At 41.6% G+C, this 25,569-nt stretch overlaps 1 protein-coding gene across 3 annotated transcripts in view; it reads left to right on the forward strand.

The window, feature by feature from the left end:
* MACROD2 (mono-ADP ribosylhydrolase 2) overlaps positions 1-25,569 on the forward strand; it is an 891,460-nt gene that overhangs the window by 829,390 nt on the left and 36,501 nt on the right. For 2 of the 3 annotated variants that reach the window (XM_054194034.1, XM_054194035.1), the window contains exons 12-16: positions 5,084-5,146; positions 8,584-8,652; positions 18,162-18,239; positions 18,861-18,935; positions 19,552-19,641. In XM_054194034.1, coding sequence (XP_054050009.1) covers positions 5,084-5,146; positions 8,584-8,652; positions 18,162-18,239; positions 18,861-18,935; positions 19,552-19,641 — 375 coding nt within the window. The remainder of the gene's footprint in view (positions 1-5,083; positions 5,147-8,583; positions 8,653-18,161; positions 18,240-18,860; positions 18,936-19,551; positions 19,642-25,569) is intronic. The other variant, XM_054194036.1, reaches the window with a different exon arrangement.

Below are 25,569 nucleotides of genomic sequence, written 5' to 3' on the forward strand. Positions count from 1 at the left end.
AATGATTCATTTTAATGCGTTTGTAGTTCTGCAATAATGGCCTTTGTGTGTATGTGCTTTTTGTTTTATGTCTGATATCATTTTGCCACTGGAATAGTCTGAAAATGGTTGCAGGCTGTATGATCTTGAGTGTATACATGGATATATGTGTGCTTTCTTCTTGCATATTAGGAGTTTCACCGAAGTCAGCATATCTACTCGTGTGTGCAGAATGTAACAGCTGTAAGATCAAGGCCTATATTTTTAATTTTCTCATTAATTAGTTTCCCTGTTATCCTAGAAGGACCTTCACATCATTAGTATGATTACCGTGGCAATATTTTTGTGCTGTAAAAAAGATAATTCACAACTGGCATCCCTTATCTGCCAGATTTGCATTTGCGTTTGTCGTAGAAGCGCGGCCCAGCCTGGGGAGAGATTCCCAGGCCAGACCCCGGCAGAGACGCAGGGTCCCTGGCCACCCGGAGAACCAGAGGGTGCATCCAGACTTGCATGGCAAGTGCCATGTGGGGATATAACAGCGTCAAACCCGGTGCTCAGTGACCTGGCGCGTACACAGGTACGTGAGAGTGGCAAACGAGACGTGGGCCTGAGGCGCTGGCCCTCTGTCTCTTCTATTTCTACTCCAGGAAGGAGGAGGTTGTTTGAAGGAACCGTAGTCTTGTGACACACTATGGATGATATAAGTACAGTACACATTCTCAGTAGCAAAAACAATTTTATTATTAATAACATCTATGTTGGAGAGGTAGAAGTACACTGGTTTGTATAGGTTACATGCAGAATTTCTTCCTTTAAGTAAAAATACGTTATCTGCAATTCTTCTGGAAAATGTCTTTTTTTGCGCCAGTTTTTGAGACGCTGACTTTAGCCTCAGCTCTAAGTACGTCGCTGACTGCCTGTGAAGAAAGGTACTGCTGAAGAGGAGTAGGTGTATGAGCGGACCTGGCGCTTATTCAGCTCTGAAATGGGAAAAGCCAAGAGGCCAGCAGGATATTAATATTTTTGACTTGCCATGTTTGTTGCAAGAACAGTGAAAGATGTAAAAAGCCGTGTGCCTCCAGGCCGAGCTCTCGCAAAGAAAATGGGCAGAATATTAAAACCTGCTCTCACGCTGCGGCTGAGAGTTTGTCCCTCTGGACTTTCATAGGGATCTTGTCCCAGCCCTCTCCTATCTGACTGCCAGCTTATTATTTATCATCTCATCTGCTTCGTTTGGGGGCTGCTACTGCAGCTGGCATATCACTGTGCATGCTAAATACCTCTCCTTAACATAAAGTGGGCAGGCACTTGCAAAATACCCGGTTTTCTGGTTTAGGTAGAAGTGCCGCTTGCTCTGCCAGCTTGCTGAGTGTGCCGATTGATCGCTGTTTAGCCTGTTTTCTACCAAATATAAATGAGGGTATATATCATTACGGGGGGAGCGGGGAGGGAATTTTCTTGCTGATCGCAAAGAAAAAGGCCAAGCGGAGAGGGCAAGCGCCTACCAGGCAGTAGTCAGCTTGGCAAGGGAAAAGAAAATATATGGCCAGAAGTAGGTATTTCAGTGCCTGATGTGCTTATTTTGTTTGTAAGGTGCTACTGTAATTCTCAAACTCCTGTTTTTTCAACTGACTGCCATGCCGGGGAAAAGAAACAGATGTTCCCATTTGTCTTTTGATGTGGATCAAAATCATTTACATTTGCAGGCCTAAAATGACACGACATGCCGTTTGCCGCTTTTTCTGTCTCCTTTGGAGTGAGTGACAGATTGCTGTTCAATTACTAGTATAATGGAACAGCAGATATTGTGGGGACAGCTTTCACCTAAAGGAAATGCAATCGCCAATTGCTGCAGTAGTGGAAAGAGAAGGATGGCAGATACTGTACAAGCCATCCAGTGGAAAAGACATTTTTATTATTAATAATGTCATGGGGAAGACTCAAGGGAAATGCACTGGGTCTGGCTTTTCTGCCTGAAGAAAAGGAGAGCCAGGGGTGAATAAAAATATGGTGAAAAACTGGCTTGCTGCTCTTGTAAAATATATTTCCAGCTCTTAGCCTTGAGGGTGTGCTACTTAAAGCCTTCCCATTTGTTCTGCATCCAGCTCCAATGGAGAGCAATAATTACAGAAAGACTCTTCATCAGTAGAAGACACTTGGTGAGAGGCTTATTGGAACGGTTTTTAAAACATGGAAAAACTGTTTGTCAGATGCTTTGGAATTAGTCACTTCTCCACCCTGTATAGTTTGCTTTCTTATCGGTGTATTCGTACCCTGCTTCTTCCCTTTCTCCTGAGATGAAGAGATTCTCCAGGCCAAGCAGAGCTTAACCCTTCCTTCTGCAAGTCATTTACTCAAGGATCACTTGTCCACTCTTAATTTTTTAGTGTTTCCTTTTCTCTGTTTCTGTTGAAGTCACTTGGCAGGCACAACACGTACTTTCATTGTGATGATCAAGATTAATTTTCATGTCACGATCCAGTCAGTCTGTTGGACTGGGTCAAAGTACAAGAGGTGAAGCTTCTGCTTAAAGTCTTTTACATTTTTCTTTCTAAAGGAATAAAATGAAGCATTAGATGGAAAACATGTTGAGAATCCAATATATAGTGCTGTAATTATAATTCTGTTATACCAGTCTTAAGCAGTGAATCTCCAGTGAAATAGTAGACTTAGGGTTGACAAAATGTTATGATGAATATGTGCTTTATCTGATAATCTAATGAACCAGATGATCACTTGAACTTTCTTTTGTAGCTGAAGTTTGCTCTGAGTAAGTGACTTTAGCAAGAGAAGTAGTCCCTTGGCAATAAACATGAATGAATCCTTGAAATACCTGATGTTAGCCAAATAACTCATGGTTATGGTTGTACTTGTTATAAAGGATGTAGAAACAAGTGTCATCTGGAAATGCAGTTTTACGTTGTGAATGCAGGAAGGTAATTGCTGAAATGATTTTCAATGATATATTGGTAGTTACCATTTATGGCTGTCCTGCTTTTTCTGAATGTAAAGTCCTTCTATGCAAAGAGAAACACGTTGCGCTTGACCATAATGAAATCCTTTCAGCTCTGGCACCGCTTGTTTCACGGTGATGCAATATTCTCTTTGGATCTGACCTAACGGTGAGGATTTTTCAAGTGTCACTGCACTGTTGTGCTACAGGATTGCCTTGAACGTACTGTTCCCTGCCGCACTTCCTGAGCTAGATGACTTTTTCCCTTTGAGACACATCCTGGTGATACAAAGGATTATTTTTTTCCTTATTTATTAATTGCTTGCTGCAAAGCTTTCAAATTCCCAAGCCCACGTTTTAGAAGAAAAGGGGAGGGGGAAGGAGAAGTTTATCTTCTAGTACAGCTAACTTCCTATTTTGCGTGCGGTTCTCCTGATGGGCATGGACAGGCCGAACGCTGATTTTGAAAAGAATACTTTTTGATTTCAAGGGGGAAAGGGAAAAAATCCAGCTGGTTCTATCACGCCATTTTGGTCATCCATGTAATGCGATTTTTTACAAGTTAGAGCTCACTAATGTGCTAAGAAATCCCTGTAGCTGGCCATCCATTAGGGCTGGTAATCGGTACAAAGAGTTACCAAGTGGGCAGGAGGCCCGAGTCTCTGCTGATGGCCATCAGCTGCTCCCTGCCCACCTCTCTTCTCTCAGGTGGGGTGTCAAACTCCTGCTTCGTCTCATCTGCTCCTGAGAGCAGCTTTCTTGCAGGGTCAGCCTGGAAATACTTCTCCGCTAGTCCCATCTGCTGGATGCCGGGATGTATTGCCTGCTGGAAAGAGGGAGAGCGTCATACCTCAGCCTTTAAATATTAGCCGAGTGCGGCGTGCCACCAGATGTACGTTTGTTTCTGAAAAACACACGCTTTCTCTGTTTTTCTTCCATCCACCTAATTGCACTTGGGCTACTGCTGTTCTCTTCAGCAGACTCCATGTGTTAAGTAAAAGCAAGGTGGAGGCGCGAGGAACTTTAACCGTGTTGCTTTAGAGAAGCTGTAATCAGAAAAACCCAGGAGCCAGAAAAGATCACAGCAAAAAATATGTGTATCGTTATCAAGCCATTTACAGGCCGGGGAATGAATTTCTTTTCTCCCAGTGTATCTGCTCAGCAGTCAGTTTTTCAAATGCCTCATTAAGGCTGGTACTCAGCTGTCCTCGCTGTCTATCTCACCATGCTGGAAAAGAGGGAGTGGAGCCATCGCAGCTGATCCAGTGTGCTGCACTGCAGCCCCTGAGATTATTATGAACCTAAAAGAGCCTTCTCCATCGCTGAAAATACAGACTTCCTGATATATTTCTAATCAGGCCAAGCAAAGGTTAAGAGAGCTTGATCCTCGCGTCCATAGATGTTCCCCAGGGTGTTACTTTTCTCGGTGGTGATTCGCTGTTTGGTACCTGCCTTCCAAGGAGGGAGCTGGAGGGAAGAAAATGGATAATGAATGCGAATGTAAAGTAGTGGAGAAAATTGGGAATGAATGTGAATGTAAAAAGGGGGAAAACGCATTCAATCCTAGCAATCTTACTTTGGTTTGTTTTGCTCCCTTCTTTGCAGTCGTTTGTGATGCATTTTTATGCTTCAGCTAAGTGGCGTTATGCTTTTTGCTTTAAAATAAATTTCGGGCGATTCTTCCCCTCCTAATCTTACCTTCCATAGGCATCAACAGTAGGTTCTGCAAGTCAGAAACTCAGCCACTTCAGGGAGCTTGTGGAAATGTTACTGAAGGAAAATAATCTTAGGAAAAAAATCTTCATAATGTACATAGATTAAGCTCAAGCAACAATTTCATCTGTTGCAGACAGTATTTAGGGAAACATACCTTTATTTGGTACACAGATATTTCCAGTGTGCCTGTTGAGATAAAAATCTTCAGTCTAATCCCCCTTCCTGAGCTTGAGATGTGAAAATGTGACTGTTTTAAATGTAACAGGTTATGATTGCAGGTTTTTTCAGTTTACCTTTACATCCCTCCCCTTTTATCACAGCATCTTGCTGTAAATTAGCAGTTTGTGCTGCATTGGTTACAATTAATATTGCTGCTGCTGTTACCAATAAAAAGACACGTCATAAATAATTTCTATGTGTTTTCCTCGATAGGTGGTGATGGCACAGAGGAGAAGCAAAACACTGAAGAAACCGAGGGCCAGAGCCGAGAAGCAGGTTTGTACTGAGTTCCTTAAAGGGCCTTCCCAGGTTTTAGCCCCGTTGGTGAACAATAGCTTTAGTCAATGCTATTGAATGTTTGTACATTTTCACCAGATTAGCTCAGGGTCTCGAGCAATACTCCCATCAGAGACCACAACTCCATTCATTATGAATGAATGTATGGGAATGCAGACTTCCCTCTTTAGCTTACCAGCTCTAGGTTCTCCCTTTAAGGTGGACTCTACCCCTAGCTAATCCTCTAACTAGAAAGACTGAATTTTCCTTCCGTCTACAGCAAAATAGCTTTCTGCATAGACTAGAAATGGGGGAAAAGGAAATTTGGAGGAGGAGGAAGCAGCCTTCCTTTCATGAAAACTGTACTTCAGAAGATTTCAAAGGGTATTTTCGGGTTTTAATCAATTGTCTACACAAAGCTCAGGGGTTATGAAGATTTAAATCCATACAGAAAGATATTGCATATATTGCAAAAGAATGTCAGAGTTCACGAGCAGTGGGGTTTGCAGATGGCATGCTTATAAATTATAGTGAGTTCAATATCTTAAAATATAATGTCAGTCTGTGTTCACAATAGATTTTTTTTTTTCTGTTTATGGTTGTATTTTTCATCCTATCCAACTCTGTTCAATGCAAAGGACAAGTAGAATTAATCAATTGTCAAAAGAGCTGAAGTGACAATCAAAATGTCTGTAAATTCCCTCATTTCTTAAGGATTTCTTTTACTGTAGTGTTACATGTAACACAGTGCTTTTCTTGTTTGGTTGGTTTCTTTCTCATTGTAGTGCAGGATGTTGCCTATACATACTTAATCCAGAGAGCACGAAACAGCTTTCTTCAGAACTTTTTTTTCTTTAATCGGAATTGAAGATGGTTTTCAATATGGGGGAGGTTGAGCTGAAGAAAGCCGACCAGTAAATGCAGCAAAAAAAATTTAGAAGGCCTAGATTCTTGACATATCTGGTTTGCTTACCGCATTGTGGCTGTTTCCAGATGAGCAACTCATTTGATAAGGGTCTTTCTTTTTGTCCTGCGTGTTGGGCAGCGCGTATGTGGAAGTGCAGCATTGCTCCCTGCACTCCACAGGTCAGTCTTCTGCAACTAGGTGTTAACAGCTCGTGCTGTCCACAAGTGCTTGAAGTCCTTCTATGTTTCATGCCCCTTTGTCACCTCTTCTTCATGTCCTTCTGCGGGGCAGTCAGTAGGAGGTGAAGCGATAGGCGCATAGTATTACAGAATAAAAGAGACTCCCATGGACCTCCGCAAACTTTGGACCTAGGCCCTTTATCCTCCCCAAGATAAGTATGCAGTGGTGTTCTGTAAGTGCTGGAGGACAACCACGTTTCCTTTCCTGATTTTTTTCGCTTTTATGCTAGCCACATTTTAAACAGGCAAAGGGGACCAGGGAGAAGGGAGGAATGAGTTGCTCTGATTCTAGACTCCGTTCTGAATCTCTGACTAGGCAGATGCGTAGCTTTGCCCAAGCAATATTGAGCTTTTAACCATGCCAGGTACCGCTTGGCTGCTAGCTCGCGTAAGAGCTCCTAGCTCCGCCTGCAGAGGTTCCCGTTAAACTCGGTTATACTACTGTCGGCAGGTGCCAAATACAGCCCGTTGTGCTTGTCAGCTCTGTTCACTCTGATGGAGTGCGTACTTCCCCGGTATTTTGATTTGAAAAACAGTTTGATTGAATGAGATACGTTTCATTTTTCCCAAGAGAATTAAGGAATGTGTACCTCTCTAAATTACGACTTTGCTACTGGAGGTGTCTTAAATGCATTGTGTTTTTCCCAAAACCGTCATTATGACTTGTTATGTTACGAGCTGTCAGAGCTGGTTTATCAGAGCCATGATGTACATTCTTTTCCTATCTCATGTCGGTAGTCGTGTTCTGTTGCTTTCATGAAAAGCGTCAAAAAAAAGATCCAGACATTTTAGGTCCCAGATCCAGAAAATGTCATACTTTAGGATCACGTTTTAGGTACATGCCTAAAGATAGCGTTGTGCCTACGCATAGTCCATGAATCACCTCCTAAACCACAGGCACGCAGTGTTACGGGAAAAAATTATTCGCCTTAACGTTTATCCCTACTGGTTCACATAGTGACAAGAAGGGAGAGGTGTATAATTACCTCGAGTTAGTTACGTTCAGCTAATGAGTTGCTGCTGCTGCTTTCCACTCTACTCATTGTGGAAGCAAAACATCGTCGGGAACTTTCAGATTGCTGCTTCTGTGCCCTTTCTTGGTAGTAGAAAATGGCCTGATTTTCTAAGCTAGGCAGTTGTACGCCTAAAATGTTTCTAATCACTATGAGTGATCACTCTAAGGAGCAATCCCATCAAATGTTACAGTTCTTATTTGTATTTTCTAAACCAAAAAGGCATAACCTTCACCTGAGTGTGACAAATCACAAACAATATACTTTGATATTGTGAAAGAAAATGCAAGAGCAAAAATAGACGCTGTATTCTTACCCAGTCTGTTACATAAAAATGGATGCTGTATTCTTACCCAGTCTGTTACATAAAGATTTATATATTTTTATTACAGAATAGTGGAAAAAAAACGGATATAGTGCACAAAGACTGGCCTGAAATTTTTCAGCTATTACCGTGGGATTTTTTTTAAAGTCTGGCCTCCGGTCTATCATCAGTGAAATTCCCAGTTAACACATGGAACAACAAAATGGCAGGTGGTTCAGAGCTCTTGTTTCAAGCTAGTTAAAAACACTCGATGACTGTATTAGGAAAAAAAATTTTGTCAGAATCATCAGAGGCAAGTCTGTATGAAAGAAATACAAGGAGAGAAATGAAAACAAAGGCTTATAAAGGTTTTAGAACTATAGAAATTGCCAAGAAAAAGCAACAGTGACAGTTTAAAAATTCTATTAAATTCAGGTACTAGCTTTATCTGTTAACTCCAATAGTTTTACCTGCATGGTCTGCCGATGAAAAAAATCCAAGCCACAGATTTTCAGGGACTTGCTAGATTTCAGGCCTGATTCATGAAAGCGTCTATTTTCAGGAAAGCATTTGCATGTAATCATTTTGATTCCAATGGGATTCATGCACATGATTAAAGTTAAGAATGGCTTAATTGTTTTTTTTCTCAAAATAGATGGATTAAATGAAAAAAAAAGAATCTCTAAGCAAATAGCAACACCAGCCTACCCATGAAACTGCTAGCTGGTCCTCTCGCTGTATTATGAGAAATTGAAATATAGACTTGATCTGGCAGTATCGTAATGTAAGTTTACCCCTGGCTTAGGGGGAAGACAATCAGACCTGTAATGGCCGGTGAATGGATGGAAGCCCAGAAAATCAAATTCAGGCCTAGTATCTGGCCTCAATAAGGCGTAACGCTTTTTTTCAGTAAAGTGGTTCATCAGTTTGCTATCTAATTAATAACTTCTCTTTCATTTCCTTGGTTCTTATAGATGAGACAAAACCTTCAGCTGTAGCCAGCCTATCACCAGCAGAAGAAACAGAGCTGAGCGAGGATAAAGGTACAGATTGTAAATTGTCTTTCAAAATGCCCATTCCCAAGAGGCCATTTTGTAAAGCCTTATTTTCCTTTGTCTGGAAATTGCCAAAATCACAGTTAAAGGATACAGGAATAGGTAAATGCTTGGATTTTCATTTACAACAGTCTTTGTAATGAAGTACTTGGCACCAGCTGTTATGCTGGTAGGAGAGATGTTATGAATTCCTAAGTCCTCTTGTTATAGAGCTAATACTAAAATATCATACATGACATATCAGACATAAGCCCAAAGCTTGGGCTCGCTGGGGCGACTCACAGGCGTAAAGTTGAGCGTGCACATCTATCTCAGCAATATTAGCTGCCTATTCCGTGCTCTCCTGATGGGGAAAAAGAAAAACACAATAGCTATAAACACATCAAGAGGAGACAGGAGGAGATGAAGTCATAATTGAGAGGGAGAAAGTAGTGTTTATCTTGTGCAGACTGTGCTGGGCACTCAGATCATTTAGTTTGTGATAAATATTTAAAAGTGTCACGGGGCCAAATGACAGGGAGTTTAGGAAACAAGAAAGAGAGATGATCCAATTTAAATGTTTCAAGCTGAGATTTTTCCTGTGGAGTTGTTGGTTTACAGATAGGAACCGGTGCACAGACGTATTGTTTTTGATACTTTTATGATATCACGCTATTAATTGCTTGTGCCGGTCTATGGTTTTTGGCATTTTTCTGGGGGTACGTCAGGAAAAAGCCTGGGTGATTTATAAAACGTTCGCTACTGGTAATTCAAAACAGTTATGCTATCTATAATAAATACAGTCCATCAGTACAGCCTTCAAGAAAGACTAATAGAAAATTTTAATGCATTTTACTGAGATAACATAATTATTAACATCCATTAACTTATTTATTTTAAAAGATTTAATGTGTAATTCAGCATCGCTGCTTGACTCTCTTCTCATTTTTCTAGATAAGTGTGACGGGGTGTGAGATCTTGCCCTTTTGTTCCAAAGACACATGCGAGAGAGCCCACATACTTACCTGATTATGAGTTCAAAGCCTTGTGCAGGTTGATTTAAGTGTTTTCTTAACTGATTGATTGATCCTGCGGGGGGGGGGGGGGGGGGGAAGAAAAAAAAAAAAGCACCAACCCTTGCTGGAGCACTGGCTTTTGCTTTTGGTATCTTCATGGACTGAAGCCGTGGCAAGGCTAGTGGAAGGCAGAAATTCAGCCCCAGCATAGTTGGTGATTGCCTGTCATTCATTTCTCTTTTTTTTTTTTTTTTCCCCCTGACATTTGGCCTGTTTATGTATCCTCTATCTATAAGATCCCCCAACAGATGCGTTTTTTATATTTCATAATGTGAGGGTCATGGTGAGGCTTTGGGTTTGGATTTTTTTTTTTTTTTTTTTTTTTTTTTTTTTGCTGTCTGCAGTCTTACTGAAGATCCCAGCGTTCTGGTATTGCTTTGAATGCTTGTTCCTGACTATGAAGCCAGTGTCTTCTGCTTTGCTTTTCAGTGACCGTCTCAGTGTGTAACCACTCCAGTTTTTTCACCCATTGTGTTAATTGTCTCGTCTCAGGGAAGTAGCCATTGTGGTGCTATAGGTCTTGCTTTTCCTGTAATACGCTGAGCATAGTGTTTTCCCCTCTTCTCTTGAGAGGCTGACGGAAGAGATAGTGCCCTGAGAAATCCGAAGGGCGGTTTCTCTTCGATGGTCCTACCTTCTCCTCAAAAGTAAGACGGAAAGCATCTGGTAAGGGAAAAAGGAGCAAGAAAGACTCTCCTCCACTTATTTTATTTGTAAAGTCGTACCAGTAGAAAAAAGGAATGGTGGGGAAAAGAACACGTTTGGGGATTTGCTTGCGAGTTTTTTAAATGTAACCAAGAATTTTGAACGGTGACGCTGCCGCATCCACCAGGCCGTGGTTTTAATCTTTATTTCCATTAGCAGGCTTTCAACTTTTCAGATTTTAGAGTTTGAGGTGTTTTAAAGTGAATACCAGTGTTACGAAAAACTTGCTACTGCTTGGGAAATGGCGCTTTTACAAAATCCTGGCATTTCTGAAAACACCTGCTGCTCCTGAAATAAATTTCAGCCTTCAAATTGTTTGCCCACTGCGTTAACACAGCTAAAACCTGCCAGGTTCTGGAGTGTACTCATTTCTGCGGTTTATCTTCAACTAAATGAACTGGATGCAAAGCATTTATAGAAATTATGTTTTTCCAGTCCTTCCACCTGATTACTGTGAAAGGAGATTGGTGGCAAGTAAGTCTAGGCTACGTATTCCCAAAATGCATAGTTTAAATCACTCGGAATAGGAGGTTTCCAGGCCTACCATGGAAGTATAGCAGTCTTTCAAATGTCAGTTCTGGTGAGTGCACCAAAACAAGTATTTTGACTCCAATTAGAGTTGACTAGTAGTTTTTCTGCTTATTTTTTCTCATACTTCTGGGATTAGAATATAGCAAACACATTGAAATAGTTATTTATTGCTCTAAAATGTGGTGGTATTCAAAACCGAGCACGCGTATCTCTGCTACCATGAAGTTCCAGTATTTTTTGTCTTACCTGAGTAGTCTTTGGCAGTTTTTTTGAAAGGAAAAGGGGAAGGATTGGGAACATGAAAGGGGGTGTTTCGTGATAAGTGCATGGAACCGTGCAGGAATCATGTCTTGAGGGGCTCTGATTAGAGGGAAAACCTACTGTGAGATTACAAATCTCATATTAATGTGAAAGTTTCTCTCTTCTGTTATTCACAATAGAAGAGACACTGTACAGGGGAAAAAAGTCCACGTGGGCCCAGTTTGCGTGTGGCCTTTGAGCTGACTGAATTTTTTGAGTGCTTTGTCTTTCCTCCAAAAAAAAAAAAAAAAAAGCAGAACAGTCATATTCCAAGAATATCAAGATGTTTGATGTTATGCTGTGAAGGTAGCCACTTATTCCAGGCTGTGCCAAGTTTCTGTTTCCACTGTCTGGAAATACCACAAAGAAATGTTGCAATTTTACCCTTGAAAACTTGCACGTGTAACTGTTAGCTCTTGGGGGGAGAGCTGACATCTCTAGGCAGCACCTTCGTAGCACTTCATTACTGTGCATATGGAAGTAGATCCTTTCTACGCAGCGTATTTCAAGTTAGAGATGCTTCTCTTTATGAAGTGTAAGGGCAGAACAAAGTGATTAAAGTCATTAATGTTTATGCAGCAGATAAAACGTATGAGACAGGCTGCACTCGGTCTAGTGTGCCTGTCCATACACGATTGTGCTGGGACTAGAAACTCATTTTAAACGGACCACATTGTGTATAGCTGTGGATGGGTTTGAACAAGGGATTTTATTTTTTTTTTTAAGAGGAGTATGTGTGTGCGTGGTTACGAGAGAGGAGAGTGTTCATCTCGGTTACCTATCCTACCAGTTACTGTTTAACCTGATTTAACGATAGGGCTTTCTGGTAGAAAAATCCAAAAAAAAAAAAAGAACTGGATTTAGTACGGGTGAAGAATGAACTCCCCATTATGCTATCACGGCAAAGTTTCTGTGCACAATACGCTGATTTGAATTTGTTAGCACGTAATAAGAACTGAATTTTCATTTGAAGGTCAACTAAATTAAATCATATGCTAATTAATTTTAAAAATAAAGTAGCGATTAATTATTTCCAGGTGTTCACCAAAGTCTCTGCTCCTGTGGGAGTGCCATTTAAAGCAAGTCACTATTTTTCTACATGCTCTGAAATGGAGTCAGATTCAGTCAGCTGGAGGGCTTATGTTCTCAGAAACAGAATTAAGGCTAGGGGTTAGCCCTAAAAACTCACTTTGTGTAACCCAGAAGCCTGTTAAGTATCCCGCCTGTAAAACATACTGGATATAAAATTCCTGTTTGGCCAGCTGTAGTTCTCACCGTGGAAAAATCTTGATATTCTAAAGACATAAATGATTGAGAAAGGATAAATTGAAAGATAGAGCATTTCAAATGCTGTGCAGCTGTGCAAATCGACGTAAATTAGACATTGATAAGTGGGTGAAAAAGATTGACTGAAAGGCCAATATGTTCAAAAAGAGGTGTTTAAAATCAGCTCTTAAGTATATATAAAGACATCTAAATGAATGACCTGATTTTCAGAAGTGCTGAGTGCTCAGCAGCTCCCAGTGAAATGTTTTTACTTCACCCTTGGGCTATGATTAGACCTGGAAAATTTCAGCCTGAAAAATTTCGATTATAGGTAACTGAAAAAGAACCTTTTTAATAGAAGAGTTTCAACACCCCCAACCATAGCCGTGGCTCTGTATGCCGGGTACAGTGATAACACTTTTCTCTCCCTTGGTTAGAAGGATTTCTATGAAAGCAAATTGGCTAACGCAAGCTAAATGGTGTGGTTTGGGTTTTTTTTTAAACCAGGTACATAAACGTCACTGTCCAACCAAGTGGACGCTCCTAACGCTCTCCCTAATGGTCGCTTTGAGCTGTACATAATGCAGTTTATTTACTTGTTCTTTTAATCTGACCTATCTGTAGCATCGCGCATCCAAAGGGGGTCCAGCCCATAAACTACTCAAGAGGTATTTCTGTTCTACCCTTCGCCAGTACAGGCAGCCGCAACAGCTGACACTAATCTCCTTAGCGGGTTTATTTAGATCCTACTTATTTTTACATACGAGCTGACCTGGAGCCATCCAGCTGCGCTGCTGTCGGTCCGATGCGAGCGCCTACTCCTTCCATCTCCCCCCCCACCTCAACCCTTACCTTCAGCTGTGCGGCATCGTCTCCTGGGAAGGGTCTAACCGAGGCAGACAGGTTTTTCTCCGCTTTTTTTCATTCCCAGAGCCCTGTACAACAGGCCCTGCCCCTTCTGGCAGCAGCAGGATGCCCACCGTTATGATACCGGCTGCACCTGAAATTTTCTTTTGTGGAGAGAGGAGGAGGTTAGAGGAGATGCCCTTCTGTCGGCTCAAAGCATTAGCGGGTGGGAGCGTGACTCGGTGGACCCCACCTGCGGAGATGAACTGCCTGGTCTATTACCCAAACACTTGCAAAAACATCTCTACAGGTTGTTGCACCTAAAAAGGTCTGTTTTACCAAGCCGTATAAACTTGGGCTCCAATAAATCTAATCTGTCATAAAGATAGATTAAAATGAAATCTTAGTGGATATAAAAATAACATTTTAAAGTCAAAGCTCAAGAATATCTCCCTAACTTCTCATAAATCACCATTTTATAGTACTTCATTTTAACACATTTTCCTCGGTTTATGAGGCAAAAGAATACCCTAATCATGTGGCAGCCTCCGTGCACACCATTACCTGTAATTTTAGACGCCTGCTTGATTTCTTTCACTCTGGAAATACTCCAGTCATTTTTCACAGTATCATGCTTAAAAAATAAAACGCACTGAACCTCTTTCTTTCATAATGACCAGCTTTTTCCCTCTTTAATCTTCTTACGGCTCCCTAAAACATGGTGATTTATCTGTGCTGTATGCGGGACCCAGGTGTGTTGCACATTAGAAACGACTCAGTAAATAAGCCATACAGAGAGTAGCTGGGGAAGTGAATTTTAAAAGATCATTAAAACCACTTAACATGCAGATCTTACCATTTCTCCTCTTCTTTAGCATTTGCAAAATTGTGTTTAAACAGTGTCGCTTCGTACAGTCAAAAAATATGAATGGCGTGGAAAAGCGTGGGGGTTTATGCGGTATTTAGACAAAATAGTGTCTGATTATTGGCAGGAAGGGTAGGATCGGTAGTTTACGGTAAGCTACACGGTTTTCTTGGAGCCGAATTCAACGTACAGTTGATATATTGGAAAAGTGAATATAGTCGGGGAGTATTCTGATCGGCTCGCTTAAAATCCACCTATTTTCCTCAGGGGTTGTTAAAGGTTGGGGCTGATTCTCAGGCGCGTTCAACCATGCAGCCCCATGAGACAGTCGTTTCAATACAGTGGAGCCGAGCGCTCCTGACGTGGGCACTGTCACTGTAGCCACCAAGTAAAAGCAGGTTTGAAGGAACTAAGGGATGCTCAGACTTCAATGAGCACTTCAGTGCTTGATATGCAGTAAGTCAAAGGGGCCTAGCTTTGGTTCTTTTATGTCGTTAAATGTCATGTTTGGTTCGTCCATGTGTGATCAATAATGACATTAGGAACTGTGCTCCAGCGTAGTATCAGAAACACTGGTTATTTTCGGTCCTGCCTGGAGGAATGTTAACCCTTACAGTCCCAATTTGAGGTTACGCAAGGTAAATAGTGCCCAGCCTGTTTTAGCAAAACACTGAGCGTACTGTGCTGCAAAGTAATATCCTGACTTGGATTGTCCGCTGTGACTTAACAGATAAGCACCTGTGTCAGGAGAAGACTAACACTGCTTTATGCCATTTAAAAAAAAATCAGAGTTAGTTTCCTGGCCAATTAGAGGTGAAGGAAGGTTTTAGGCATGGCCAGAACTTTTGTAAACCCCGGAATCGTTTAGGACCGTGACACTGGCTTATGCCCAGTTGCATAAGGCTCTGAAGGGGTAAGTGAGCGCAGAGGACCAGCTGAGCTGGAGGAATACCGCTAGCCTATTGAAAACTTGCGTGCAGAGGAGTACATCTTCAGCATTTGTGGGCTTCCCACCGCTACTCACCAGCTGAAGTGGAGGTTGCACTCTTGCCTCATATCCAATTTTGGAACACCTTTTATTTACCGGTGCATTTGGTCTTACACTTTTACTCTTCCGTGGCTCAGATTTTCTTCATAAATCTGGGTTTATTCCTTTATTTCATTCTTGTTAATCCTAAAAGTAAATCTGTGTTTGGACCTTTTGGCTTGAATATTTGATCTAATATTTGCATTTGAAAAGAAGAAATCTTTGACATGGTCTTGACCTTAAAGATTTTGAAACTCAGAATCTGCATACTAATGCAAAGGCTGATTTCTACTGCTGAAATAAGAGCGGTGGACTCTTACAGCTAGGCAGTGACTCCTGTCCACGCTCTGCTCTTTTCAGAAACATGCTTTGCGAAAAATAACTTGTGCAAAATTATCATTGTGTGTTGCCTGGGGTAGTTTGGAATTCTGTGCGATTAAATTGCTTTCTCGAACCCTGGAACAATTAGAAAACTGTTTATGATGAAAACAAAAGTTTAACACAAGATTACAGCCCCGTAATAACAACCTGTGCAGAGCCAGCTCTGGGAATGTGTGAAGATGTGCCAAATAGCGTAGGTGGTCTCCAGCAGCGGTGCCTAATGCTGGCGCTCAGCACCGCCGCGGGGTCACAGCTGTGCTGACGGGTGGGGGTAGCGACAACTCCCTGTGCCCTGCGCTAACCATGGTTTGCCGTAAGTTACGTGATGCTCCGTGACAAACAGCAGCGTGGACGGGGCGCATACATCAGCCAAGCACGAGGCTCCTTAAACTCCATTTGTTACTATTGACCAAAGAGCGTAATTGTTCCTCTGATGCTGGGGATTGATTTTTGCATGAAATTGGAGTCATTCCTCATTCTAGGAGAAAAGTTGGCACAAGTGAACTGAGATTAAAGGCACAGGTCTGGGAGTATGAAGTACTGTGCAGTACGTGTGGGATAAAACAGCTCTAAAGGTCTGACGGGACCGAGCCACGTGCATCTCTCCCACCCATAACAGGTAACATCACACTTTATCATCACTTTTGGCTGTTTGAAGGGCTGTGTTCGGGCCCTGGCTGCACGGTGCTTAAGGCAGAGGACTTCTGATTCCGGCTTCTTCAGTACAGTTCCTTTTACAAACATGCAACCAAACCATAGAGGAAAAAGATTATATTAATTTCGGGTATGGGGCTACAGGTAATACAAATCTTGGCTTGTTTGATATCCTGAAAGGTTTGTCAAAAACTTCAGCAAAGCCAGAATTTCACTCAATGGGTTTAAAGTTTGCTTGGAGAATTCGCTACAGACTTTTAGTGCCATTCCCATTTATACCAAGACGTCCTTCTACTCGCTTTTTGATTAAACTTGGAATTTGATGGAATTCTAATTTATTTTTGCTCTGATTCGGGCTGATAGGGTAATCCCGAGTAACTCATGGCACAACGTGGCATCCTAGTATGAAAGGCCAGTGCCGTGGTCCAGCTGATAGCAGTGAGTAATATTCTAAGTCCACAGTAGGGTGAAAAAAAGCACAGCAAGGGCAAATTTTAGCAAATTGTACATCAGTGAGATATTCCGCTTTCAAACTTGGATTTATAAACTTATTGTCATGCCACGAAAGAAGTAAGAAGCTGTGCAGGTAATTAAATATTTGCCTTGGGGGATTATTTGCAGTTAATTAAAGCCACACACTTTCAGTGCATACCTTTTCTACAGATTATTAAATTTGGATCGGATGTTAACAACCCAGCTTTCTCACTTATCCGTCAGAGATTATTCTTGGCAACTTTCAGGAACAGTTTTACCGGGGCATCCTTTGGTGTATTGCAGGGTTTGCTTTGCTATAGTGTAGAAAGGGACCTTCCAGAAGTAGAACTGTAATGAGACTGTCATAGCATAATTTATTATGATGCACCTTAGATCTGTTGGCATTGTTACTTAACGGTTTCATCTAGCAGCATTTTAGAAAGTGCTTCACCCTGGAACGCCAATAGTGATTATCTGTTACGGTCGTTATGACCTCAAGTGTGCTTACCCCTGTAGTTTGCAGAAATGTCCAGTTAGATCAGCGGGGTTTTTTAACAAGGCTCAAAGAGAGCTCTTTATCCAGCGAAAGCGGTGCGTTACGGGAACGAGCAGAGCTAAAACGGGTGGCGGTGTTGCTGGGATTTCCTGACGGCGGTGGAATGATGCATTTCTCCATCCCCGCGCAAAAACTAAGGAGTGGCTGTTGTCAGAAAATGTCGTTTGACACAACAAAGTAGTGCCCTGTGTTTCTGAAGACTGCAGATGGCATAGCCATTGGACTTCCATCATCTGATTTAAACCTCACTGTGCCACTGGTTCAGATTACGGCTTTGAGCAGTTCGTTCTGATGGTCTGCCCCAAAAGGAAAGGCAGTCTTGGCCGTGATAATGACCTTGGGAGTTCCGACATCAAGTGAAACAAGGCTAGGATTTGCACTGGGATTTATAGGATTTAATGTTCGTCAAGCTTGTGGAAATCCAACCATGAAAAGCGTTGTTCTAAACAAATAAGAAACCACTTTATTTATCAAGTGCTGTGGTTCGTGCTATTTCTCATAGCTTTGTGCCACTCCATTCATTAGAAATAGAATTCTTGGTAGCATTGCTGATTATTCCTACACGTCCTTTCTTGCCAGCTCCTTCTTTAAGGTTTGTACTGCAGGCAAAAAACTGCTCGGTAAGTGTACACGTTATGAAATCAATTTGAATAACTGAAGCCCGTGAGTATACTTTTGTAGTATATAAGACTGTGGTTAATCAGATAGAAAATCTGTCAGCGGATCACAATGCCAAATGTGAAGCTAGCACCTAAGGGTCTGAAGAAACTACCAGACTTTTCCAGCATGAACAACCGCTGCAGGGTTGGTTGGTTTGTTTGTTTGCTGTTTCCTCAGATTCCCTGAAAGACTCCAAAGGTGCACAGGAGAGTGACCCGGTGCAGCCTGTGGGGTGTGAACAAGATCAAGCCCAAGGTAAAGTTTCGTATCAAAATTCTTTGAGAGGGAGATAATGAACCAGTTGGGAACCTTAGTTCTTCCAGTTTCAGCATCCAGTGGGTTTCAGCCTGATCTCTGCCACCTGAAGAAAATGCTGTCGGCTAGGAGAGGTCGTGTGCCAACCCGTTGTGGTGCGGTAATCTCTGGTGTTGCTGGAAAAGACACGTGTCTCCAAATACTTGGGTTTAACCATATTGATCCCAGGTGCAGGGCATTGTTATTATTGTCCTTCTTGGTGGTTGTTGTTGTTCTAGAAGCCTGTGGGGCGATTCTGTTCCTTCTGCTGAACTGACTGTCAAGTGCGAGCGTTTTGCAATGGCTCCTGTGAGAAACAGTGTGTCAAGGCTGAGCTACAAAAGAAGAGGGGGGGGAAAGTGATCCAGCATCAGTTCTGATGAGCTGTTTAACATACTTAATGCTTAGAGTTTAAGTGATATTTTCATATATAAAATAAGTCCCAACGTTGTTCGTTTAAGAGAAAAAGAAGCTGTACTTTTCTGAAAAATAAGGTGCTATATGTGTCCTGTTTGGATGGACTTGCCGTTGCCTGCGCGCTGCCATCACGCTGATGCCATTGTCAATTTGTCACGTTAACAGGACAACAGGATGTTTCTGCAGAGGAGGAGATGAAGACTGGGGCAGACTCCCAAAGCTCCTGCATGGAAATAGAAGGTACTGCATGCGCCTTGAAACCAAAGAGCAAGATTAACAGGCAAAACCACTAGTTATTGCTCGGATATTATCAGTAGTGTTTAAGTTCCCTTTCTTTCTCCGTGCCTACTAAGCTAAATCTGTGGAGACGGATCTCCTTATGGTAACTCTGAATTCAGCCCTGAGCAGGGGAGTGTCTATGGATTCTCAGTGATAAAAGCTGACTTTTTAATGACTGAGGCTGTTGGAGAAAGAAGCGAACGTTACATTTCTTATTGCTAATGACAAGCACTTCAGCTTTGTATGTTCGGAGCACTGAATGCTCGGCCCCCGGTCCAGCAAAACACGCGTGTGTACGTGTGTGTCTGGGCTTGTGACGAGTCCCGGTGAAGGCCCATGCTTGGAGCTAGGCACACGTGCAAAATCCCAGAAAGCTCAGCATCTTGGAGGATCAAGGCCTTGCTCTCAACTGCAGCCCCTTGGATTTCCCTGTATCTCTTTTGTATCTCTGCTCTTGGGGAAAAGGATCCTTTTCCTCTGCCGGTGTTTTTAATGGTAATTTCTAGCGTATGTTGATCCTTTTATGTCTGTCCTGAAAAGCCTTACTGTTCATCTTCTTTTTATCAAATTTATTCAGAGCCGTTGGTGAACCAAGAAGACACGACGCAAGTTGAGATACCTTTGATTCGTGGTGCAGAGGAAAAAGAAGAAGGAAAAGAAGAAGGAGGTGAGGCTCCTTATAAAATAGATTGAGCCAGAGAATTCTGCTGGCCTCATGTTTTCCTTTTCTATTGTGAGGAAACATGGAAAGAGCACATAAAAGCTTTCGGTGGGATTTTTTCCCCTAAGAAAAATTCTTTTTTGCCTATACGTGAGTGTTGTTTTGATATATTGGGCTTGGATTTACATAGGAAAATAAGTGCAAAAAAGTGCACACTCAGGTTCTAAAGTGACTTTAAAATAAACACTCTTCTCATTGTTGCTTTTCTGCATTAAAGTCCATAAGGCTGATTAAACAACTAATTTATGTCCATTTAAGTACCCTCTTGATCATGTTCGCTAGAAGCATTGAGAGTATTTACAATAAATGGGTATGATAATTATTTGTGAGGTCATTAATAGAGATTTAACTAGTAATTAAATAAAACTAGCAATTGTAATAAAGAAACCAATATTTGGAGCAGGAACACAGAGTCTTCCTGAAGCAAAGTATTTAAATCCTTTGTAATGCTTTTGCAAAGAAATGTAGAAGTTTAATTTTAAGTGTTGGACACTTCTGGGAACCCGGCATTCAGCTCAGCCTTTGTAACAGGCACGTGGTAATATAAAAAATAACATTTTATGTAAATAATTGTCTAATTGTAAAGTAGCTGCAAGTTAACAATTATATGGTCATTTGTAGAACACAGGGATGAATTCTACAGTTCCAAATTAAAATGCAGACATGATTTTTATTGAAAATTCAGGTCAATACTAACTGTGTTGTCCTAATTATGAACTCCTTTTCCCAGCCACATTGACACCAACTTAATTGCACACCTGTGTTAGTAATATTGACACTTTTCTTCACTGGAAACCCAGGTTAATAGAACCTCTTTGTTCATATACAGCTAAACATTTCCTCTCTCCTTTTTTTTTTTTCTTTTTAATCGCCTATCCAGGTTGAGACTAATCATATCTCTTGATTATCAATCATATTAATGGTGTCGGTTTTGTACTTTATTACTGATGGTGAAAATAGAATTGATATAATCCTTACTTCAAATCCAGGTGAATGGTATTGCGCTACCTCAGTTGCAAATCCAGGTTGTGTAATACCAGCTCGTTCTGATTGCAAATACCAAAGTAGTTATGTTAATTTCCTCCTAATAGAAATTATTTACATTTTATTTTATGCCTCATCAAAAGCAAGTTGGACAAAATGTACTTTCATTATTTGTACATTTCCTTCTCTTTAATACTTCAGTGTCCCCTACAGCTAGTTGCTGTCATTTAGTTCTCCGTGGAGAGATTATATTTCACCATCTGTTCTACCTGCTATTAAAATAAGTAACATTAAGGAAAAGAAGGAAATGTCAGAAAAGGGTTGTTCTTGGAACTTATCCTTTTCCTGTCCCTGATTTAAAAGGTTCAAGTACTAAGTAAAAGGTTCTTTCCAAACATTTTGGAATGTGTTCCTGCTTGGGGGCTCAGGTATTGCTCCTGTGCAGGATTCGTCTGATCCAAAGCTCGTTGAAGTCCAGAGAAGGATTCTCATTGATTTAAGTGAGCTTTCGGTCAGTTCCGTGATAAGAAGAGATGATGTGTTTCGTCTACATGCGGGATAACAGCACATTAGGTAATTGCATAGATATTCTGTTTAGCTGCCGCTTCTGAACATACTGTCTTTGGGTCAGGGAAAGTAAATGAGTGCTTTTTCAGGGTTTTGAGAAGGGAAGGAAATGAAAGCTTTCCCTTGCTTATTTTCATTCTTATGGGTACAAGAACACGTAGAGCACCCTCAGTGCTCGTCTTGCTAGATGCTTCCAGTTCTGGTGGGCGCATACCCTGACGTGAATTTTGAAAGTTCACCACAAGGCGAGGTGGATCTGGACACAGAGAGGTAAAAAAATACAATCAGCTGAAGTTCAGGCTGATAAAATAAGATATATTCTCCTCTTAATGGGAAGAGATTGCCTGGCATAGTTTTAATATGTAACATTATTTCACGTAGCCCAAGTGCTAGCTCATAAACTGATTCAGTTAAATAGTTTTCCAGCAGCATCCACAGTAAATTTGACATACGATGAAATGGCATATTTTGGTCTAAGACCACGTGAAAAAAAGCTTCCATGGAGCTGCTAGTCTCAGTAAATAGAAATACAAGGATCTTAAGTGGTTTTGACTTGTACCGGATCTAGATGCATAGCCAAACGTAGCAGCTATACTGCAAACTACCTGGTCTTTCTGTTGTATATCGGATACTCTTTTTGTGTTACCAAGCTTATCCCGGAACAAAGGGTAGCATGTAGCCGCCTCTTCCCTCCCTCTCTCTCTCTCTCACCGGGAGCCATTCGATTAATGGGAGTCATCTGCGACCTGTGCTGTCCCCAGCTCTGGAGCTGTGGAAGCCACTAAAAGGCCAACAAAGATCGAAGTCCCTTTTCCAACCTAAAGCTAGATTTTTGCTTAGTTACTGATTGTGGCTTTGAAGCGTGCTAGGAATTCTTTCAGTGATCTGTTTTTCCGTGGAACAGTGACTATTTGTTGTTAATTTTGAGATTGCAAACCTCTGTCAATCCGTAGGTAAGCTTCTCATTTAATTGTGCAAGTTTTACTACCCGCTCATCGATGTGTTTGGAGGGATTTTAGGGCTTGCAGGGTCCTTTCTGTGTAGCTCGTTTGGCTTCGTAGCTCCAGGTTCATGCCGAAGTACGTATTACCAAGGAGTCATGGATCCTGGCACTTTTGAGGTTCTGGGGCACTGGGAGCCCAGAGGAACGAAGGGAACGAAGAATCAAAGTCTTGGCAGTCTCACTACTGTTTTCCATTGCCAACAGTAAGAAACAAGCCAGATTACCCTGAAGAATTTAACAATGTAAGGCACTCTGTGTGTTTCATAAAAAACCTGCTGTTGCTTTTTTCCAAAATCAGTAATAAAATACAGCATGTGCCAATTTATTCCCTTTTTTCCCCTACCGTAACTTAAAGTTATATATTACCAGGGAGCAACTGAAGAAAAAAGACAAACTAAGATGCTTTTTAATTTTTTTCCCAGCTACTATAATGCACTCATTCTAGTTCACAAAAGAATAATGAAAATCTATGTTTCTTATAAGATTAGGGAATATTCTCAAATCCCTTTATTAAAAAGCAGAGCAAGGGGTGATCACTGCCCTATTTGCTGACTAGGTAAGTGTACACGCTTTTAATAGCCCAGTCGGCAGTCCCTTTATAGGTACACTTGGACGTAGTCCTGTCGTGTTGTAATGACCGTGTATTCAGCATTTAGTTGTAGTTTTAATCAGGACAGGTTTTCCACAACACGATTTGCAGCACATGGAAATAAAACCCATGTTTATTTGTGTGAATAGGTAGCCATTTCCTCTTCTGCGTCTGCTTTCCCCTCTCTCTTCTTGTTTCCCACTTCTTACTATCTCCCTTCGTAGAGGCATTAGGTGCGATGATTTCCCTCATTCATCATCTCTGAGAGTTGCTTAACTTTTTGGAGGATAGGATTTCTGTGGGAGCACTGGAATAGGAACAGAAGTAGCCATTACTTCTGTGTTGGCTCTATTCTGTATTTGGGCTAAAATATTTTGTCTTCTCGTGCTGTTTGGAACACGATTTGAGCTTGACCTGGGATGTGTCTCCACCCTTAGAGTGGTTGGGTAGCATCCTTCCTAGGCAGAGGGCACGTTCATTTTCCATTGGACAAGTCCAGAAATGCAGAAGCGGGTTATTGCTGAAGCACAATCAAGGAGCAAAATGCTATAATTAACACCTAATGAAAGGATATTGAAGCGTCGAGGGATTTAGCTTGGAGCAGGGCACAGCCCTTACAGTTGGTATTTCCGTGCAGTTGCATCTTAGCCTGTTTGGATGCCGTGTTTAGGGGACTGTATCGACTGTCTTTTTTTTCTGTATGAACCATGCAATGTTCAGGCAGGTTTGGGAACAGGCTGGGGCAGGTTTCGTGGTTTAAATCATTTGCAGTATTGTGTGATTTCCTTTGCCCATCTTCTGTCAGTGCCTGTTTACTGTAAATTTGAATTCTGTCTCATTTTTATTTTAGCTAAGCCCAGTTCTGCTTAACAGTCTTTGTTACCTGAGTAGCTATGTAACTCTGTAGCCATCATTTCATCCATTCTTGACTTCGACAGCTGGATTTTCAGGTCATTTGCCCATCTGTACTTCAGCAAGAGAGATAATTTTATGGCATAATCTTGGAGGGAATTAAATATTCCAAAACTTGGAGGAAAAGAGCTCTCAATTTTTTATAGTTTCAGTCTCAGGCGTTTATAGGATTTTACATGCATTGGTACAGCCATAAATAATGTCAAAATAATGACTTTCTTGCATATGACATTGTGGCTATAGAGAAACGAAATTCTTCTTGAGAAAGATCTTTTCAGACAAACCTGACATCTTTATTCTTGAGTCATGGCAATTGTAACTACCTTATATGTCTTAACCAAACTTCTTTTCAGCTTCAAGTGGAAATGGATGAGATGTTTTTGGGGGGGAAAAAAAAAAAGACATTTTAAAAATCTTCCTTATCTGTCCTTAAAAAGATACTTTCTTTTTCTTTGGAAAGAAAAGAATACAGAGATATTTTGGAGTGTTGTGGCTTCTGAAGACCTAGTATAAAGGCTCCAACTTCTTTTGTTCAGTTGCCCAAAAAAGAAAGGAATAAATATCCCACATCAAAATACAGTGTGTTTGGTCTTTGATAACAATCCGTACTGAATGGGTCAGATGACATTTTTTGGGCTGTTACGGTCTAGTCTGGCCCCTGCCCCTAAATATGAAATGTATCTTTAAAATCTGCTTCTGACAGGTATTAATATTTGGCAAAGGAAAAAAAAAAAAAGGTGCACCTTTTGGACGTTTTGCAGAAATGCTGGAAGTGCGGTGGAACTAGAAAATTGCGAAAGGATATTCAAACTCAAAACGTCTCAAGCTCGAAGCTACGCAGAGGGGTGGACTGTTGCAAAGCAAGTAGCTGGAAGTAGTTGGAGGTACAGAGTAACAAGATGATCACTGGAAAGCCAAAAGTGCCTTTATCCAAGGGATACCTTTTAGGTTTTAAGAAGCCTCGTTTTACGTGCTTTTATTTTCTCGAGAACTTCATGAAACTTGGATGAACTTGCAGCTGCGATATCAGCCAGATGAGGAGCTTTTGCAACCAAATTCTGCTTGCCAGCCTGCTGTGGTGGATCTGTGGTGGTCCAAGTGCTGTTCGGTCTATATCTCCCGGTGCAAAGCACTTTGCTCTTCTGAAGGTATCGTAGCTGTGGCAGAAAAGTATGTCCAGGTAATCTCTATGCCTTGTGAACATAGCAAAGGCCGTAACTGTAGGCAGGGAAAAGAAACATTTTAGCCTAGCAAAAGCTTACTTTTGGAAGGGGAGGCAGCATTTTTTTCGGAGTTTGCAAACAGCATGTTGAATTTAATGAACGCACTTAAAATGTCCTGCGTAGGTATGGAATTGGGGTAGCTTTGTTAAAAGCTGAAGACGGGTGAGGCTGACCTGCCTGTGAGTGGCTCTGTGCCCTTCTGTGCTCCACTTCCATGCTGCAGCTTGCGGAAGAGGAGCGGGTTTTTTGGTCCCAGTGCCTGTGGTTACGTTTTTGGTGGCTTTGTCCGTTCTGAAGCGGGAGGTCTCCAGGCTCTTATATCAGCAGAGGGTAGCACCTATCAGCAGTCGCTTCGCTGGCGGCGAAGGATCAGCAAGATTATTAGGAGGCAGCATCGCTTCTGTGGACCAGCGTAGCTGATCCACATCCCCTTGCGGGTTGTCATGAGCAGTGGTATGCACCAGCAGGACCGTGGAGGTGATGAGGATCATTCATTTTCTAAGCACGGGCCGGTGCAGAAGTCATACCACAATCAGGCAGCACATAGCTGCCTAAAACGATGTTCCTCCCCGGCTCTGAGAGACGCGGCAAATGGA

This window comes from Rissa tridactyla, chromosome 3 (assembly GCF_028500815.1).
Source record: "Rissa tridactyla isolate bRisTri1 chromosome 3, bRisTri1.patW.cur.20221130, whole genome shotgun sequence".
Classification (NCBI taxonomy): Eukaryota; Metazoa; Chordata; class Aves; order Charadriiformes; family Laridae; genus Rissa; species Rissa tridactyla.